This window comes from Adiantum capillus-veneris, chromosome 5 (genome assembly GCF_014529385.1).
Source record: "Adiantum capillus-veneris isolate H3 chromosome 5, ASM1452938v2, whole genome shotgun sequence".
NCBI classification, from domain to species: Eukaryota; Viridiplantae; Streptophyta; class Polypodiopsida; order Polypodiales; family Pteridaceae; genus Adiantum; species Adiantum capillus-veneris.
Genome location: NC_140935.1, coordinates 162,657,329 through 162,677,278, shown reverse-complemented (window position 1 = coordinate 162,677,278; position 19,950 = coordinate 162,657,329). Strand labels below are relative to the sequence as shown.

Below are 19,950 nucleotides of genomic sequence, written 5' to 3'. Positions count from 1 at the left end.
GCAAACACTGCGTATCAGCAAAAAAGTACACCACAATGTGCCTACATCCTGCTGAGTCGGGGGGTGTCACCGCAAACTTGGCCAGTGGCCACAAAGTCTGCAGCAAATCTGTAACTCCAAGTTCTCCCATGTGGTGAGAGAACTCGAGAACCTGTGTATGCAACCATCCCACCACTGAGTCGAGGGACCACTCTGTCTCGGTCCTACCACAGAGGGGGAAGGAGAAACCAACTGCCGAGTCCAAGGCCTCTGTTCCCCTAGCGGCGAGGAACAAAGCGTGGACCCTGAAGCAGGCTGCCTCGTGGTCTGCTGCGGAATCGCCAAGGGAGCGAGTGAACCCGTAGTCGAAGAAATCCAAGCGGCATCGGAGGTCAATGCTCGTCAGACCACGAGGGATAGCTGCAAGGGAAGATGTCTGAATCTGCAGGAGGGGGCCGCAAGAAGGGCTGACCCTCTCTCGCTAGGAGACTCGTGGCAAAGGCGCTGCCAAGAGATCTCCTAGCCGCCAGCGAGGGACCAGTCTCCTAAGTCGACTGTGGTACTGGAGCAGGAGGAGGGGGAGAAGGAGCTGCGGGGGGGCGGAGGAGAAGAGAAGCGGGGTGGGGCGACAGAGACAGGGGGGTGAGGAGGGGAGTAGGCGGGAGCAGAGGGCGGGGGAGGGGATGAGGAGGAGGAGGGGAAATCTTAAGGAGGGGCGGCTGGCGAGGGTGAAGCTGAGGTGGATGCTGGCGTAGGGGGCTCCTCCTGCTCAAGAGGACCAAAGCGGTTCCCCGTGGGAACCCACTGCTGCTGAGTAGGCACCTGAGGGCCACTCTGAGTGCCAGGCTGTCGCTGTGGCCCCTGGCGTCGGCGGCCACGGGCCTGCTGCCACCCCTCCTCCGCTGGAGCCCCAGGCTCGGAGGGTGGCTCTGAATCTGTGCGTTGTGCCACTGGCTGTGGCTGCGGCCCAGCCTTGGCAGGCTGGGGCTGAGGCTGAGGTGCAGGTCGTGGCCTCCTCCATGGACAGGCCTTCGCTAGGTGGCCCATCTGTCTGCAAATGAAGCACTGGTTCGGGAGACCCGAGTACTCCACACTCTGTCTAAACCAACCCCCACTCACCCGAGGCAGAAGGATGACCTTCGGGAGCATGTGGGTATCTCTGACCAAAACTCGAACTGAAGGGATGCCAGTCGCCTTGGCAGCTACTGATGCTGCCGTACGAGGTGTCTCCAAGACAGTCCCGATGGCGGAGCCAATCCTGGAGAGAAGTGGAAGGTACTCCCTCCGTAAACCCGGAAAGCAGACTGAGATGGGGATGTCTGCCTCCTCTACTAGCACATCCGAGGTCGGGTCAAAACCATGTCGCCACTGTCGAAAGTGGGCGCGTGATGCTCGGATGGCCAGTGGACTCATAGCTATGACCTTGGAGGCCATCTCGGAAGTCTCGAACTCAATCTGGTAGTACCCCCGTCCGAGAATCTGGACATCCAAGATCTTGCCCACCTCTGCGAGAAGGCGGGCCTGGAGAAGGTCTCGCAGCTCTCCTCTGCTAGGACGGGTGCCAGGAACCTTGCAGATGACAGAAGTCGCCTGCAAGCGCTCTACCTCTGCGGCAAGGCTCGCTTGCTCTGTCGGCGAAAGAGCAAGTCGAATGGTAGGCTCAGCGGGGTCGGGCGAGGGGGCTTCAGGTGAGTCCCTCTGTGGCGGAGCTGGAGTCTCCATCTATGTCTACTGCTGAGTTGAAGAAGCGGACGGTGAAGAAAATCTGCAACCGAGCACGCCAAGCACTTGTCCGAAGAAGAAGTGTTGCAGAGCCAGGTGCAGAAGACCTTCGAGAATGATGAGGACGGGGGGGGGGGACGGATAAAGCGGCGAGCGAGAGTTCAAAAGGTTGCGGGGGGGGCTGGGGGGGGGGGGGGATAAGCGGCCAGGGAATGGGGGGCAACGGCAGGCTTGGGGGCAGCTAGGGGCGCGGGCGGCGGGCAGCAGAGGGCGAGGGTGGCGGGCAGGGCTGGGCGAAGGAGGCAGCGCGAGGGCGAGGGGGGCAGCACGAGGGCGAGGGGGCAGCGCTAGGGGGCTGGAGGCAGCGCGAGGGCGAGAGAGGGGGGGGGGGGGGGTGAGGGGCAGCGATGGCGCAACAGGGGGGGGAGCGTGCAGCAGCAACAAGAAGGACTCTCGCTTCTTTGATTGGAATGTGGCTACTATTAGATTGGACTGCATCTCAGCTGGCAGTATCTATGCCATCCTTCAGTTTGATGTATGGATTGTGCATCAGGGTAATCAACTATGGTCGCTTTCCGAGTCATCCTTGTGGTGGCAACACACATTGTCTCGCATTTGGCATTCATCTACCTTTGAAGGAACGTGTTTTCTTGTGGCGCTGCTTGGTGGGAGCTCTACCTGTTGGCATTGTTACATGCTCAGCATAGTGCGCCTTCCCGCTGCCCCAGATGCCTTGAAGCTAAGGAGACCGTGACACATTTATTGTGGCGTTGATGTCACTCCAGAGCCTTCATTCGGCAAGTATCGACTACTCTTCAGCTGCGTTTTCCTTCCGGCTCTTTTCACAGATGCTTTTGGCTTTTTGGGGTGCTCCAGTCACCGCAATCTCAGTTTTCAGTGTTCTTCACCTGGGTCAGATTTTGACCTTGCTAGAGGCACAAAAGACTTAAGCTGGGCCATCTGGCACCATAGGAACTCCTTAATGTTCCAAGGCACTTCTGTTGACCCCTTCCCTATTTCAAATTATCTCTTGGTCAAGCGCTGCATTTTGCCTATGACGTTGGAGACATCACTCTTGATACCTACAGGATTTACTTTGACTGTTTCTAGCCTTTGGAGCCTCATAGTTCTCCGCATTTTGTATCCCTTTCTTTTCGTGGGTTTTCCTCGCTTTGAGGTTTCCCACTTGTAAATTAATCAAAGCAGATTTACAAAAAAAGTGTGTGTGCGTGTGTGTGTGTGTGTGTGAGAGAGAGAGAGAGAGAGAGAGAGAGAGAGAGAGAGAGGAATGAAACGAAATGTTATATTAAACATCTTCAAAAGGCCAAAATGACCTATGAGACCAAACTGATACAATCCTTGTCACAAAAATAAAATGAAGTAAAGTGAAAGACTAAAACTAAAAGGCTCAAATCATCAGCCTGAAAATCATCATCATTATCATCATCATCCATGCCCGAGGATGCCCCGACATAGAACGTTGTCCGAGAAAGTATTGCTTCGGTCGCTGAAGAGCTTCGTCAATGTCTGCCTCTGTAAATAATCGTACTTGGCGTCTCCCATGTCGTGCTAGAATAGTCCTGATTCTTTGGTGGAGCCTCCATCGATGTCGTGGTCGCCCCCGTAGACGCGGGCGTCTAGCTCTCCCGAGCTCAATGGCTTTGTCCACTAATATACCTCTGGTAGAAGTGGGCTCTGAAGTCTACTGCGAACATGCTCATCCGGCTGCTGAGTCCCTACTTTAAAGAAGTCAGTGATCTCCCTCTGTGAATGTCTCCCGCTACCTGGTCTCCTCAACAGACTTTCCCTGTGTCTGCGCAGCTCTAGCAAAAACAACCTAAGGCATCTCTGATCCTAATATCTCGTGACTCTAGCCAACAGTCCAGAGCCCTCTGTGAATAGACAGTGAAAGGCCTCGTATCTCGTAGTATACCGGACAATGACAAATGTGATGTAGCTCTGTCAGAGGCTCTATATGACATAACTGGCATATCCCGGCTTCTGTTGGTACTCTCCTACATCTGTTAGTCTCAATCTCTAGCTGATGCGATGATGTGCGCATCTGACCAATAGCACATCGTATCCCATAGGATAAATGAGTGTCCATATAGGCCGGTTTGATCACATCTCCATCCTCTGTTAGTTGGAGAAGATGCTCTCTATAGAAAGCCATCTTCGTGCACAGATCTTGTATTGGTTGTATCCATGTGCTTCTTGTATCTAGTTGAATCAAATCCTGACGTATGAGTCTAGTGGTCTCCATCCGTGTGAGAGGAAGGGAGGGTGCATCCAAGGAGTACTGGAGTGGATCCATGGTGAAGCCGTGTGACTGAAACCATGATGTCATCTGCCCATACCAACATGCTAAGTCCCCTTGTAGCCCTGGTTGTCAGGATGACTCAAGTGCTAGCCGGGCATATCTGTCTCAGGGAAGGTCCCATAAATTATGCATGAAAAAAATTGATTTAGTAAAGGCCTCAACTACGAGAGGAGGGGCAGCTAGCTCAGCCCGAATAATCTCATGTGGCACTGAGGCCTTAGCCCGAATCATCCGAGAGATCATAGAGACTAGAGGCCTCTCCATACATCTACATCCATCACTGCTACCAGATGTCACAAATGTGACTATGTTAACAGTATTACATCTACTCCTAGTTGACGATTACACGAAGTGCCATGCCAAGGAGGACCCCTACACTTGGATGGTCACACCCCTTCGCCCAAAAGACGTGACTCTTCGCCAAAAGCCACGCTCCTTCGACGACTGGTCACACCCCTTCTCTCTACGGGTGCCACTCTTCGCCCAATGGTTGCAGCTCTTCGCCGAAAGGATGTGTCTTTATGTTTAAAGTAATGTCTCTTCACCAAGAGACATGTCTTTTCATTTGTGTCTCTTCGTCTCCTATATAAGGAGCCCTTGTATCACACATTCAATCAATCAACACAGAGTCTTCTAAGTCTTGTTTCTGCGTTCAGTTCAAGTTTCTTAAATCGTGAAGTTCCTCTCTGTCGTAAAGTTGGAAGTAAAGTTTTTCAAGTAAAGAATCGGGTGAAAGCTAAAGTCTACCGCCCTACGGGCCGGTTCATAGTGGACCCCTCTATTATTGCCCGTTGGTGGAGCTAGGGAAGTTTGCTAAAGATGTGCATGAGTAGTGATTTTCGCCTCCACTGGGGTGTGTGGGTGACTGGAGGAGAGTGTCCCTCTCTCTCTAAATTTGTAGTGAGAAACGACCCAATTGTCTCTGCCATCTGGTCTCGACTTTAATAGCACTATTAAGTGTGGGTTGTCATGTGAAAAAGATTGTATGTTGGCCGTGTAAGCTCTCATAAGCTCCTCATTCTCCATCATACCTCCACATATCTTGTAGGCATAGTTACCCGGAAAGGAAAATTGGAACGGGAAACAGGGAATAGCAACAGGCATGAAATGTCATTCCCTGTTACGAATACTCACATTTGAAACACGGAACGGGAAGTTGGAATGGGAAGCTGGAACGGAGACCTGAAAATGGTCATTCCTTGCTATGTTTGCAGGTCCTCTAGTATATGTCAATTTGTGCTACCTACTCAAAGTTAATCTCTAGTCTATGAGATGAGACCCTGGGCTGTCCAATCACCACTCTAGCACTAGGTGGCATACGTGAGTTCATATATCGTGGCCGCTGGATGAAGCGATCCTCTAGGATCATGTAGTGATCTTTGTAATACAGCATGTTTGGTGGAAGAGGTTGCTTGGGTGTAATCCATGTCTTCGGATGTATAATTGTTAGAGATCTTGTCTGAAAACCCGGTCCCTCACTCAATCCCTCACTCTGTAAGAGGCATACAAATGGTGCATCTTGGTCGCCTTGAAATGGTGGGAGCCCCTCTATATCCAAACCATGTGCATTAAACCACTGTGTCATCTGCGCATACCATGATCTGTGCGTCTGTGCATTAAATCCACATGCCTCTGCCAACTGCCTAGAGGCTTCAAGAGCTTTGTATGAAAGTTTGTCGTGCAATAGGTCCCTCAATCTCTAAATGGAACATACTGTTTGAAAGAGAGCGTGCACCAATATGGACAGCGTGGCGCCAGCTCCTCTTTGATAATGTGATGTGGGACAAAGGGTTTGCAACAAAGGATCTAGAGATTGTCATAACCTGCAGACAGAATCACAGTCTCTCAATTTGTGTCCACCATGAAGCTGTAAGTTCAAGTGCCCAACCTGTTGCTGCATACATCATGCCAGGGGTAACCAAGGTGCCAAAAAGCAACCCCTTTTTCTGCGGGACTCTTCGAAAGGCGCCGAGTGACAGCAACGCTCTAGTATGGCTAGTGCAGCATGCCCTCTAGTGAGCCTGTCTCTGGCTGCGCTCAACATGTAGATAGCAGGGTGTGGTCACTATGATCGTAATCCCAAGATATGCGTATGTGTCCACTGGATCTTTAGCTAGTGTAAATAGGACTACTACAGACCAGGTTGGATGTATGTAAAATCAGAACCTTGGTCTTCCCAAGGTTCACAACGAGACTCATCAAAGCTTGCATATGGAGCTGTAGTTCCTTCTGTGACTCAGAGAACACGACAATATCATCAACATGTAGCTTTAAATGGACTAGAGCGCCAGCCAAATCGACCCCCGCACCCCTTGCACAGAGAATAAACTCTGATATCTCATCAATGTAGAGGCAAGATAGAGATTGCTTCACACCAATCGTGCAATGGGGTCAGAGGTACCCCTTGGGCAGCGTACTTGGCCTATCACCTACTCGTAAAGAGAGATAATCCCCCAAATCATCTTCAATGGCACACCAAGTGTCTGAAGGTGCAAGAAGAATCTGTTACATGGAATAGCAGCAGTATAGTCTCCTCTTTCACACCTTTGGTTGATCGGTCAAGAAGCGCAGAGTAAAGACATGCTCTCTGATTTTGTAGTCCACTTGGATAATAGGAACCTCATCGTCTCTCATGGCTGACAAGTTTACTGCGATAGCTTTTGCTGCTGCTTTTCTCTTCTTACTTATGAACTTGGTAGAGAAGGCTCCTCTAAAACCCGCCTGTCCTAGGGCTCATAGACCCTTGCTCTCCGCATAAGACATCAACTCTGCTTCCAACACTGCTACATAAAGTTTGGCCAATGTATGGCCAATCATGATGATCCTATGTTTCCCAGGTCAAGTGTCCCCGGACTTCTTGATAGACACATGGTGCACCTAGTCCACTCTACTAGTAATCCCTCTGTTGGTGCCTACGGCATATATGAGATGCTCAATTTACAAACCTGTGTGATCTGTGGAACAGCAATGCTGCATATGGCGAATAGCCCTCTCCACCATCGTAGACGTGGCTAGGCGTGGAACCTTGAGCAGCTCGAATGGAAGACTATCTAGGAACCTGATAGAGTCTTTATGCATAGTCATGCTATCTTTATGGATCCTCATTGAGGGGTGGTGGGCGGGGCTCTCGTAGTGACACCATGACAAGACTGAATTTCTGCTCATGACTAGGTGGTAAAACTCGAGCTCCTTGGCCTCCTCAACCTCCCGCCTTTTACAATGGGTGAGGGTTCTCATCTCTTTGCAAACCTCTCGGTCAGTGATCTGAGATCTCAGCTAATGCACACTGCATACAAAGTAGCTCTCTGTGCTGGTCATTATACCATCTGCTCTAGGGCAGTGTTGCTTAAGTGAGTATCGTGTGGGAAGCTGCCAAGGCTGATGCGTAGAAGATGGACAAGAATTGGGTAGTGAGTATCTCAAGTGCTCTGACAAGTCAGTGGCGTGGCACCACCAAGTTTCATCCCAGCCGAGGAGCCTAACCCCTAGGATGAGGAGAAGAAGAAGATCTACCAACCTACTAAAGACCAGCCGAGAGGCCTAAGAGACAAAGTGGGTTGGGATAATAAATCCTAACCCAACCAACTTACAGGAACCTTGGCCAAGGGCCTAAACCATAAATAAAGCAGATGCTTTTGGTACTTACAGCTTTTGTGTAAGAGTGCCCGTGTGCGGAAGAGAGAGAGACCCTGTCAATACATCAGATGATCTCTATGTGATGAGATGTGGAAGTGGCCCCATTTATAGGTGCCAAAGGGAAGGTAGGGCAAGGCCTGATAAAAATCCCCATGACCCAACAGAAAAATGATATATGGAAATATATGAAGGCGCCCGGACAAAAGTGGACGCCCGGCCCCAAACTCAGCCTGCCGAACCAAGTACAACCTAGACTATGGGTGGCCATCCCGGAGACACACTAGCCGTACAAGTATGCCCTAGACCTGTGAAGCAACAGAGTAGTGTAAGTCTAACACCCCCTCTCAACACCTGATGCTGAACAAACCGCATGAAGCCGAAGATGTGAGGTAAATGATGAAGATGTCTGCTGCAATGTCCACTGAAGGATACTCCATCAGTGTAGCAGCAGTCTCGGGTGTCACGATTGCCAAGAAATCTCCGTGGAAAGATGTCGTCGAGCAGTGTAGCAAACTGCTGTCCTCTGCCGATACAAGGTGAAGATACTGCGTAAAGGTTCCAAACTGAGTGTGAAAACAACTCCTTGTCGTAAAAGAAGTGTCAATAGACTTGCAAGTGTCCTGCCCAATAGGATTTGTGGTATTTGTAGTCAAACCAGCCCAAAACCGTCATGAGAATGACCAAAAGCCTGTCAATGCATGAACCTATACCCTAGTGTGGCCAGGTGGCTAAGCTATGTAAAACTCCAAGAAGGCCAGATGTAGCAATTTGCGCCGTAAACTCCTCCAAATCAAGGAAAGCCAGACTAAACAGTCTGCATTGTAGAAGCTACCATAAGCTGCAGCACTCACTGATAGACCGCATGGACCAACACCGGGTGGTGTCCTGTCAGTAGGTAGGGTAATCCAAGATGAGGGAAAAGCTAGACTCAACAATCTCCGCTGTGAAGGGGCCTCTGAGAAGAGGTGTGGTTAGACCGAGCTATCTGCACTGTGATCATCCTGTAGAAGTAGGGAAGCCAGACTGAGCAGTCTCCGCTGTGAAAATCCTCTGAGAAGAGGAAAGGCCATACCAATCTGTCTGCGCCATCTTGCCTGTATCTCCTGCCTCCAATCCTCCGGTGTCAACCAAAACAAAATCCATGACAACGCCACCAAACTGCATCTCGGTGTGGCTCTCAATGTGAATGAGCTGGGAGTGGCCTATTGCCCAGGTCAGGGGATAAGTCTGTTGTAAGGTTACCGAGGGTGAGTGTAAGAAACTCTGAAGGTAGCAATCCAAAAGCTCAGGAGTGTAGAAGAGCAACTGCATTACCATCCAAGCCAAGCTTTGGGTGACTCCAGATGTAGTCGCGGGATGCCTGATCTCCCGCATCTAGCAGGTAATCTCCAAGAGAGTGCAAGGCACTGAAGTCCCACTCTGGTCTGTAGATCCAAGCAATTAGCCTGTCCGAGAAGAGATCCAAGATCCTCTCCCTAAGTCCATGCAGATGCTCCTGTGTAAGCAAGTGATCTGACGTGTCGAGGTCAAGTGGTAAGTGTCTGTCACCCAAGGATGGTGGTGTCTGCTCTGGGAATGTCGTGATCCCATATGCCATGTGCATGGCCATATCTCGTGTTAACTCCTCTGATGAGTGCATAGGTGTGTCCATAGTAAACCAAAGTCACCACCCCCTCTGGAGTGCGCAACCGCCGAATGATGGCTGAAATGAATGTATCTCCCAAGGATCGTACGCCCGTAGATGATCAAGCCGATGTCGAAGATACCATGTACTGCAGCAGTCAATAAGAGACCGCATGAACCACCACCGGATGGTGTCCTAGTAGGAGGTAACTTCATCCTTTGTAAAAAACGCAAACCATGTGGCTGCTGTCCACCCTAGTGCAGAGGGTGTAGGGAAGGGTGGTGAATCACTGTCACTGCCCCAGATAGGCTGAAAACAATCGAGTGTTTTCTCTCTTCCTCTCTCTCTCTCTCTCTCTCTCTCTCTCTCTCTCTCTCTCTCTCTCTCTCTCTCACAGTTATTCAAGTTGTTTTGAAGTAATAAAGTGTTGCAAAGTTTTGGTTATCTTTGTGTTTCTGCCTGATCTGTCGTCTAAAGTGATCAGAGTGGCATCAAAGATCACCTTGCTTCCTTGCCCTTTGCAAAAAATCAAAGTACGATTCTAACAACATGGACGGAGAACATGGAGATCACAACAGAGAAGGGGGAAATTTATTGACCCACAAGCATTCAAAGGAGACACGTGCTCAATATGTGGAGAGAGATGGAAGGAGAACCTTTTTGTTCATTCATTAATCATTTGCCATTCTAACAAGCAAACAAGTCCTACACGAACCTAGACATGGAAGCTATGGAGATGGATGAAGAATGAACAACAAGAGCTTGAGGAGAAGAAGAAACAGGATTTCGTTTCTCCCCTAAAAAGTTCTAAATACATGCTTTTTGATGTTTTTGTGTTGCAGGCCTCCAAAAATCTCTTCAATGGTTCAGAATTTGAATATGCAACAAAAGTCAAAGTTGATCCTCTCGACGAGCCCTATGCATTGACAAACGGATTTTGATTGATATGATTTTGAAAAAAAACTTAGAGTTTTCAACAACAAATTAGGGTTTTTGCAAAAAAATTCAACATGAGTAAAGTTAGTGTTTTTTAAAGATCTTGTTATTTATGTGCAGATAACAGGTAATAGGAGTGAGGAACGTGCATACGAAGCATTTGGGAGCGTCGGCGGCTTGAGAATGAATCCGATAATTTTTCGATTGACAATAAGAACCATAATTTTGTTTTGTTTAAAGTATTTTATGAGTTTATGACAAATGATGATTTTGATTATGATTATGATAATCTTGGGTGTGTGATCGGCATCCAAGCATGCTCCAATGTCCTTTTATACGCATTGGCTATGATACAAGCCATACGACAGATTTTCAGAAACCCTTTTGCTCCCCAGTGCTCCTAGTGCAGAAGAAGGATGGCTCATGGCACATGTGTATTGATTACCATGCGTTGAATAAGAATACCATCACGAATAGGTTTTCTATTCCTAGAATTGATGATATTCTTGATCGTTTAGAAGGTGCTGCAATTTTCAACAGGATAGACATTAAGAGTGGGTACCATCAGATTCATATAAGGCCAGAGGATGTGCACAAGACTACGTTTAGAACGACATTTGGTCTTTATGAGTTTCTAGTGATGCCGTTTGGGCTAACAAATGCTCCTGCCACGTTCAACAGAATGATGGACCGGATTTTCCACTCGCATCAACACTTTGTTGGGACGTTCTTCGATGACATGATAGTGTATTCGAAGAATGAAGAGGAGCATAGGCGCCACTTGACCATTGTGTTCGAAGAGCTGCGCAGTCCACAGGCTACTTGTCAATCCTAAGAAAAGTGAATTCTTCTTGGACTTTCTTGGCCATATAGTCTCAAAGGATGGTGTCAGAATGGATCTCGCAAAGGTCGAAGCTATTAAGACATGGCCAGACTTGAAGACTGTGCACGATGTCAGAAGCTTCTTGGGATTGTGTTCCTACTATAGAAGGTTTATCAGAAATTTTGCAAAGATAGCATCACCTCTTCACGCTTTGCAAAAGAAAGAGCTCACCTTCAGATGGACCCAAAAAGAGATTTCAGCTTTTAGTCTCTTAAAGGAAAAGTTGACTTCAGATCCAGTAATTGTTTTGCCAGATCTCAGGAAGTCATTTGTGGTCCAATGTGACACGTGTGGCAGTAGCATCGGAGCAGTGCTAATGCAAGACGGATGGGTAGTAGCTTATGAAAGCCAAATTTTGCAAGGGCCAAAGAGGACTATGCAAGTCTATGAGAAAGAGCTCTTGGCCGTGATTCATGCGCTTTCTAGCCTCTTAGGTGCTGATTTTGTTGTCCAAACAGATCATCAGACCTTGCGATACTTCTTGACACAGTCAAAGTTATCCGAAAAGCATATGCGATGGGCAAACATTCTTTCTATGTTCCACTTCCAGATTATGCATGTGGAAGGTAAGAAGAATGTTGTGGCTGATGCGTTATCAAGAAAGCCACAAATTTCAGCTATGTCAATTCCTTATCATCATGAGCTAGATGACATGAAGGAACAGTATACTGCTGATGAAGATTTTGCAAGGATCTTTGAACAGTTACAAGAGGGGCAACATCACGAGCACTACCTCCTCAGAGATGGTTTTATGATGATGCATGGCAAACTTTGTGTCACAAGGCCACTGCGACATAAGGTCATGGAAGAGAGTCATGTCCCACCGTATGCAGGGTGTCGTGGCATTGATGCAACAGTTAAAGCAGTAGAAACATTCTTTTATTGGCCTACCTTGAGGAGAGATGTGGATGCCTTTGTGCGAGCATGCATAATTTGCCAAAGGTCAAGTTTGACAGGCAAAAGGCATCAGGGTTGTTACAACCACCGTCAATTCTGGATAAGCCATGGGAAAGCATTGCTATGGACTTTACCTTTGATCTTCAAAGAACGCCAAACAGGGAATGATGGTATATGGGCCATTATCTACAGGTTCAGCAAGCAGGCCCTTTTTATCCCTGTTAAAAAGAAGATAAAATCTGATCAAATGGCACGCTTGTTCATGTACAATGTGTGTAAGTACCATGGTATGCCACAATCGATTATCAGTGATCGTGATCCTCGCATGATCAGTTTGTTCTGGAGAGGATTGTTTGAGAACATGGGCACTACGCTCAAGTTCTCGTCTTCGTTTCATCCACAAACTGATGGACAGTCAGAAGAGGCTAATTCTACTGTCTTAGATCTGCTGAAATGCTATGTGTCAAATAATAAGGGCAAGTGGGAACAATATTTGCCTATGCTTGTATATGCGTACAATAATACGGTGCACTCGTCTACTGGCAAAGCACCTTTTGAGATTGTTGAAGGCGGCAAAAAGGTTCCTCCCATTTTGCATACAAAGGACAAGATCTTTGAAGCAGATCGATATGTTGAGAACATGGATGAAATGTACAAGAAAATTAAAGTTGCCTTAGAGAAGACTCAAGCAAAACAGAAAAAGGCTGATGATCGTCGTGAATTGCTATTATCACCTGGTGATTGGGTTCTGTTAAGATTCGAAAAGGCAAGGTTAAAGAAGATGAAGGGCAAGGAACGGCTATTTCCTAAGCTCAGCATGCGTTACTATGGGCCTTTTCAAGTGCTTGTCAAGATCAGACAAGATCAGCGATGTGGCTTACAGGCTGAAATTGCCTGATGCATGGAAGATTCGTAATGCATTTCACGTGAGTCTTCTAAGACCCTTCGCGGGTGATGTGCCAGAAGATATGCCAGATGATGATCAACCAGAAGTTGAGGAACTTGATGAGATCCTAGTACCTGAGCAAGTTTTGGCACATAAGGACAGAAAAGTTAAAGGACAGGTTGCAAGACGTTATTTGGTGAAGTTCAAGAACTATCCGCCTATGGATGCAAAGTGGATGGAAGAGCATGAACTGTCAGAGTCACCAAATGTATTGCAGCTTTACCTTGAAGCCTTAAGAGTTACAACCTACCTATGCCCCAACCCAACGTGTGCAAAGGAGGGGTAATGATAGAGCTAGTACATCAAATCATAGTTACCGGGGAACGCCCCCTAGCCCCCGTTCCGACGTTCCGGGGGGCAGTTCCCTTCCCGAACGTTCCGGAATGTCCCGAAATGTCTGACGTTCCGGGTGGCCAATGCAAACCGGAACCGCCGTTCCGGAACGTTCCGAAACGCCCCCGGACCGTTCCGGAATGCCCATGGAACGGCCAACGGCTACAAACAAATTTGGCAAAAATTGAAAAAATTGAAGTAAATGTTTGGGCTTCTTTTGAAAGTGTGCAAGGCCTCAAGGACTCATAAAATGCATCCCCCTCCCCCTTTCTCTTCACAAGCTAATCCTCAAGGCTCAAGCTCTCTCCCTCTCACTCTCAAGATCTCTCCCTCTCAAGACTCACTCTCTCAAGGCTCAAGGCTTCAAGCCTTCAAGCTCTCTTCCTCTCCCTCCCACTCTCTCAAATCTCTCCCTCTCCATCTCACTCTCTCTCTCTCTCTCTCTCTCTCTCTCTCTCTCTCTCTCTCATCATCTAGTCATAGCAAGGTTGAATGGTCTTCAAAACGAGTTTTTTGTGAGTATTAGAGTCAAAGCACTCTAATACTCCTTGTATTTAAACACAAGGAGCTAAAAATTGCACTATTTGGGTGTTTTTATACCTCCCGTTCCGGACCCCTAGCCGTTCCCCCGTTCCGCGGGGATCCCGTTGCCGTTCCCGTTCCGTGTTCCGGGTAACTATGCATCAAATGTACATATGAATTCAGTGTAATAGATGGAAATGACAAAAGTATGAAGGTCTCATTAAGTCATTTGTATCTATGTGTTACGATCTTTCCTGCGGATACATGCGATGATAAAAGAGTGTTGATAGCACAAGATCATCAGTGGCTTGTATTTATGGTATGCAATCGAGGACGTTTGCGATTTCAAGAGGGGGATATGTCACGGGGGCGTGGCAGCTGTTAACTATGTCACGAGGACGTGGCAACTGCTAACTTTAGTTGTTGGTTTCTTTCCAATGATTTTAGTTTTATTTTTGAGACCCTCTTTTTGAAGTAGCAAAAGGTCGGACATTGTATGGCCAATGTGAACAGTAGTTTCACCCGCAGACGGGAAGTGGTAGGCACTGGAATTCGTATAGTAAGAGGATATCTAGGCTCGAAGCAAAATCATATAGGTCCCCCCGGCGCACTTAGCAAGTTGGTGGCTACTAGGAAGTGAACTCAATAAAGGCACAAAGTCAAGGTGGGACTACCAACAGAAAGTATCCGACAGTTGGGCCATATTGCACTTTTGGATGCGGTCCCAATGAGGATAGATGGTCAGATGACCAGTGTTAGCCCAACGGAATCATTTCCTAAAATTTACGGAACTGCTATTTTGGGCCGTGAAATGTGCTAATCTATGTCCAATCATGATAGTGCCATAGTTCCCAGGCTCCATAGGGTCTCCCGACTTGAAGATAGGTACAATAGTAGATAGGCTCCAAGTATCATGCAAGCCCTCACACATGGTACAGTTAAACATAACTGCTAGAAGCTCTGCTAGTAAATCTTTGGCATGCGTGAAATGCTCAGCCACTAAGCCATCATGATCATATGCTCTCCCAATCCTCATCCTGTCAATGGCCTTCCTCACCATCTCAACAATGAAAAAAGCACATGTGTGTGGGCATGGATCGGGGGGGGGGGGGGGGGGGGGGGTCGGGAAGGGGGGGCTGCTCAGGAACTGTGTACAGAGATGATGCATACTGGCCACAAGCCTCTATAGAAGTGATGGCGGGGGGGGGGGGGGGGGGGAGAGTGCTCATGAAAGAGCCGCTATGCCTCACGTGAGTCCTGACTCAAGAATAGCTGGTATAGATCCTGCTCTAGGCGAGCCAAAAATGTCCTCTTCTTCCGCCGCACTAGGCGTCGGAAGTCAATCTGTGACTGTCTGTGAGTGATGTCCCCCAAAAGCACCTCCCTCTGAAGTCTAGCTCTAGTGTCCAGGCATTCCTCATCATACCAATTGTTATGGGTCATGCTCCCCGAACAGCGTCTCTGCTAAGGCGGGGTATGTGGATATGCCTCTGCTGCTGCATCATGTAGTGTCTGTGTCAGTATAGTAGTAAGCTCCTCCAAAGGTCGCCCTGGCTCCTCTGTGCACAGGCATCTGTAGATCCCATCTATGTATATTGTCACCAGGAGGTGTATTTTTCCTGTTGCCTTCCGTAAATAAGTATTAGATATATTTATTTTATTTTTACTTGTTTGTCCCGGAACCCTTGAAAAGGTGCAAGTGGACATTGCATGGCCAATGTGAAACAGCTGCAGCCAAATGGGTTTCTGACATCGGGGATCTAGGTCGGTCAGACAGGGAGGACTACCCGGGCCAGTTAGCACTGAATTCTGATGAGTATGGAAGCTCGTGTGCGCCAAACTGGAATCTGGGCCACTCGTCAAGTCACTGCAACTTTATAAGTTGAAAGGGGCCAATAAATTAACCCACATTGTAGATGGTGGTCAAATGGTAGTCTTCAATGATGGTCAGGAGACCGATAGGGACGCCATGGAAGCATCTCCTAAAATTTAGGGAACTGCTATTTTTGACCGGAAAATGTGTTCGCGTCATTAGCTCTGGAATGACAAGGGGAACATTTTATTGCTCTGCTGCCAAGTCAACTGACGCACCAGTTGAGATATTTTTAGCAGGGAAAGCCCAAACTCGGAAACTGGGCAACGTGTCAGCCTGTGAGCGATTTTGCCACTCTGGGAGGCAAAAACGAGCTACATATCAACAAAGGGGGCGCCATTTTCAGCCTCAGGTGGATTGTAGCAGGTACAGAAGCTATGGAATGCTTACCTTGCCCTCCTCTATGCACAGTATGGTGACGGGAGTGATGCCCCGCACGCTACATACTGCTCTCTTTCTCCCCTACGTACAGTATGTTATGCCCCACTAGTGGGCTTCTCATTTGACCTATGTACAGTTCTGGGGGTTTATGCGCGTTTGCCAAGGCAAGAGCCTTCTGAACAAGAACCGGATTAGCTAATTGCTAATCCCCCACAGGTACGCACAGTTCCATCACGAAAGATTGCGAGTTTGGAGAGTTTTCTCGCGTGAAAACTCGTCCAATTCACAGGGAAACTGTCCCATTGCGTGCGGAAGCCCTTGGGACACGCGTAGGCGTGTTCGCTCCGCTAAAAACGATCCGAAACAGGGAATTACAGCCTGCTGTGTTTTTCTGCAGGTTTAGGGTTTCGCACCTAAACTGCAAGGGAACATCGGGGGAGCCTCGTGAGAGCCTTGGGATGCGTGTACAAGCTTTTGGGCTCCCAGCAGTGAAAAACAGAGAATTACAGCCCGCTGAATTTCTATGACAGCTCACCAGAAAGCTTCCAGATATCGAGGGAATCCATCCTAGACAGGTGTTTTTGACCTACACGGGTTTTTGCGCCGTTATGTTGTCGAAATCCGGTCAAAAACCTGCGTTTTCAGCCCTCGCCAGGTTTGGACAGCTTTGTGAAAGCTTGTGCTAAGTGGTCGGATCGTCTACCTTAATTTGAATAAAGAAATACCGAAAGGGGCGCCAGTCTTTGGGGCCTACAGGGTGTCGGTCTCGTGTGCGCAGTGACATTCTAGTCGCTGGACGCAACTGTGTTCTCTTCCCTTCTCAGTGCTCTGTGTAAAGTTAACAGGTAATTGAAATAGTACCGCCCTCTACGTTGTATAGGCCGGTTATATATACAGTGTCCATCTCCCGCGTGAAGGTGTAGCGAGTAGGGGCTACTGCCCGTAGCCTGTGTGCTACACTAAACTGAAAAGAGATGGTCAACGACACGAGCACGGTCCAATGCCACACCAACAGGTCTGGGTCCAACCGTGAGATCCTGGATAATAGAGATGAGGCTCGGTTGTGCCATGACATAATCCACTGTGCTGGCTCCATGTATGTGTGAAAAGCATGTAAAACCCCCCGCAGCGGGAAATCTCTGTAGGCCATTCAAGATGGCCAATCCATGTGCAGTCCCCATGTCTATCAAGTGTCGTCCATACTCAGTGTGTTCTCCATCCTGTGATAGTCTGGATAGGCCCATCTCTGCAACATCCAACTCTCTCAGCATCTCCTCTGAAGTATCATAAAATACTGTCTGATGATGGGCAGTCCTAGCATTGAAATCCCCTAGAATGATGATGTCACCATCTCTAGAGAACTCCCATATGTCATCCTCCAAAATAGAGAAGGGGGATTGTCCTCTGGGTGGTGCATAAACTGACGTACTTGGGAGAAAGTAGCAAATAGTGATGTAAAGATATTTGCATGTCTCTGCTCTCAATCTCACCCACATGTACCTAGCTTGCTCATCCCTGCGGGCTATATGTATCAATGGCTGCAACTCCTCCCTGAATAACACTGCCACTCCTCCTGAGCCCCGCCCTCTGTGCTCTGATCGTGTCCTGTCTACAGGCTGTCTCCCATCTATATCCACTAATGTGAGGCATAGATTGCCCCGGGGCCTGATGTGTCTCAGAGTAGAAGACAATGTCTCTTCCCATAAAACTAGCCTCAAAAGCACCCACATCAAGGTGCATAGATCCATTACAATTCCAGGTGGCAACTTTGAGTGTGGTCCCATAGGTCTCGCACCGTCATGTGGAGCGCCGCTCTACAATCACCACCCGGCCATCTATGTAGAAGGCCGTCTTTCCCTTCTCCCCTGCCGCTTGAATCTCTAACATTACCTCTCTCATATGCGCAAGCTGTGTGAGAGTCAGGTCATCTCAAAGGAATATGCCCGTTTTCTTTAGTGTAGGACGCTTCTTCAAGAAGTCCTTCTTTGCCTCCATGGATGGGAAACGGATGATTAAAGCTCTCCCTTTTGAAGTCTCCCCATTGCCTTGTGTCTTCTTCCCTACCCTCCATGCCTTTGTATGAGTAGCCTCACTACCCATCATACGAAGAAGTTCTTCCACTTCCCCTTCCACATCATCTCGATCTTTTAGACCGGTTACTCTTATATGCAAGGCTCTAGTTTTCCTTCGCTGCTTTTCTTCTAGAGTCATTGGAGGAGTGGGGACAGATGACAGAGAGAGAGAGAGAATGTGGCGCACACAACGCTAGCAGACTGCAAAACGAGAGAGAGTGCCCAAACGTTGGATCTTTGCACTAATCGACACATGCCAAAAGTAGAAGAGGGGGGGTTGCATATATAGGCAAATCCCATATTTTCCCTGCCTACTAATAAACCCCACAATCCCTTGTGAATGGCCTAAAATGCTAATATTTATGTCAACTCACTAAGAGTGACCGTCGGACACACATATTTAGTGGCAGAACTGCAGAAGACTCGAGACTCTAACCCCGGGAAACCCCTAGGAAAAGAGGTACATCGTGAAGTGCACCGCCATGAACAGGTACGACTATCTCAAGTACGGTTGGGCACAGCCACAAAACATCACTCCCTAATCTGATCCTCGGAGATACTGGAGCCACCACTGGACAAGAATCTAAACTCTAACATGCCTCTCCCTTTGAGACTGATGGTGGGATACATGCGAGACCTCAACCTGGCCATTGACCCATCCCATAGAAAACAAGACGGTGTTGTGATCCCAATCGTAGTAGGTGCCATCCATAAGTCAAGAGTGTCACTGAATCTATTAAGGTCCTCTCGACTCCCGTCTCGGTCGTGGACTCCTCACAGTCATGCCTCATATTCACTGCTCTGTCTGCTTGTTGAAGTCTCCCTTGAGGAAGACCTCTCTGAGGTTGGAATACTCCTCTTCAAGACATGTATGTGCCAGGAGTGTATCACCATGCTCCTCCCCCCCTCTGCATCTCCTCCCGCTATGCCAAACTTCAACACACACACGTCTTGACAAAGGAAACTATTGAAATATCACCAAAAACATCAAAATGAATCTTAGGATTAAAACAAGGATACAATTCCCCCTCTATTTGTAAAAGTTATTGATTCTGTGACAATACCTTTAAAATAAGAAAACAAGCATAAGCAGAGGTTTCTCTCTAATATGTGTGTGGATGAGTGCGTGGGCGTGTGTGTGTGTGTGTGTGTGTGTGTGTGTGTGTGTGTGTGTGAGTGAGAGAGAGAGAGAGAGTGTGTGTGTGTGTGTGTGAGAGAGAGAGAGAGAGGGACTCGGGATGTAATTACCATTTGCGTACCCTCAGCTTAGAGCCCCAAAAGACCACCTCTCGCGAAGAGAAGGGACGAATTACATGCGTGATTCGATGGAGTGACAGAGTTGCAGCAACTGGTTAACAAGACGTCCAATGGACGAGGGCACTGCCGAAGAGAGAGAATCATTCACGACCTGAGACCCTTGTAGTTGTTGGGAGGGAAAATCGTGGAGCCAATAGCCCTCACCATAGGCGTAGGAGAAATGCAGTTATCAGAAACTGGTAGCAACAGTTGTCCGTAATAAAAGAGCTGCACCGGTGGAAAAGAGAAAAAATTATACCAGCCTTGAGGATGTTCAATCCAACCCTACAATTCCACAAAGGACTGCTGTGCCTCCAAAACAACAAGCAACAATAGTCGTTGTAGCAATAGGCTTTATGCTTTGATGAGGTGGTGAAACACAGCTTGAGCCACAAGGAGCTTCTATAGTCGTCGAAGCTTCTTCTCCTAAACCTTCTTATGAATAAACAAATCTCATCATCATTCGAGCGAACCCTAAAATCCTGCGCAAGACTGAGGAGCTTGGTGACGAGAAGAGCTGTAGAACGCGA

At 48.1% G+C, this 19,950-nt stretch overlaps 1 protein-coding gene across 5 annotated transcripts in view; it reads right to left on the bottom strand.

Moving 5' to 3' along the window:
- Nucleotides 1-19,746, bottom strand: part of LOC147458464 (uncharacterized) — an 80,194-nt gene extending 60,448 nt beyond the window's left edge. For 2 of the 5 annotated variants that reach the window (XM_086513083.1, XM_086513084.1), the window contains exon 1: nucleotides 19,373-19,746. In XM_086513083.1, the coding sequence (XP_086369209.1) occupies nucleotides 19,373-19,375 (3 nt within the window). In that variant the 5' untranslated portion in view covers nucleotides 19,376-19,746. The remainder of the gene's footprint in view (nucleotides 1-19,372) is intronic. The other 3 variants (XM_086513085.1, XM_086513086.1, XM_086513082.1) reach the window with 2 other exon arrangements.
- Nucleotides 19,747-19,950: the final 204 nt, after the last annotated feature.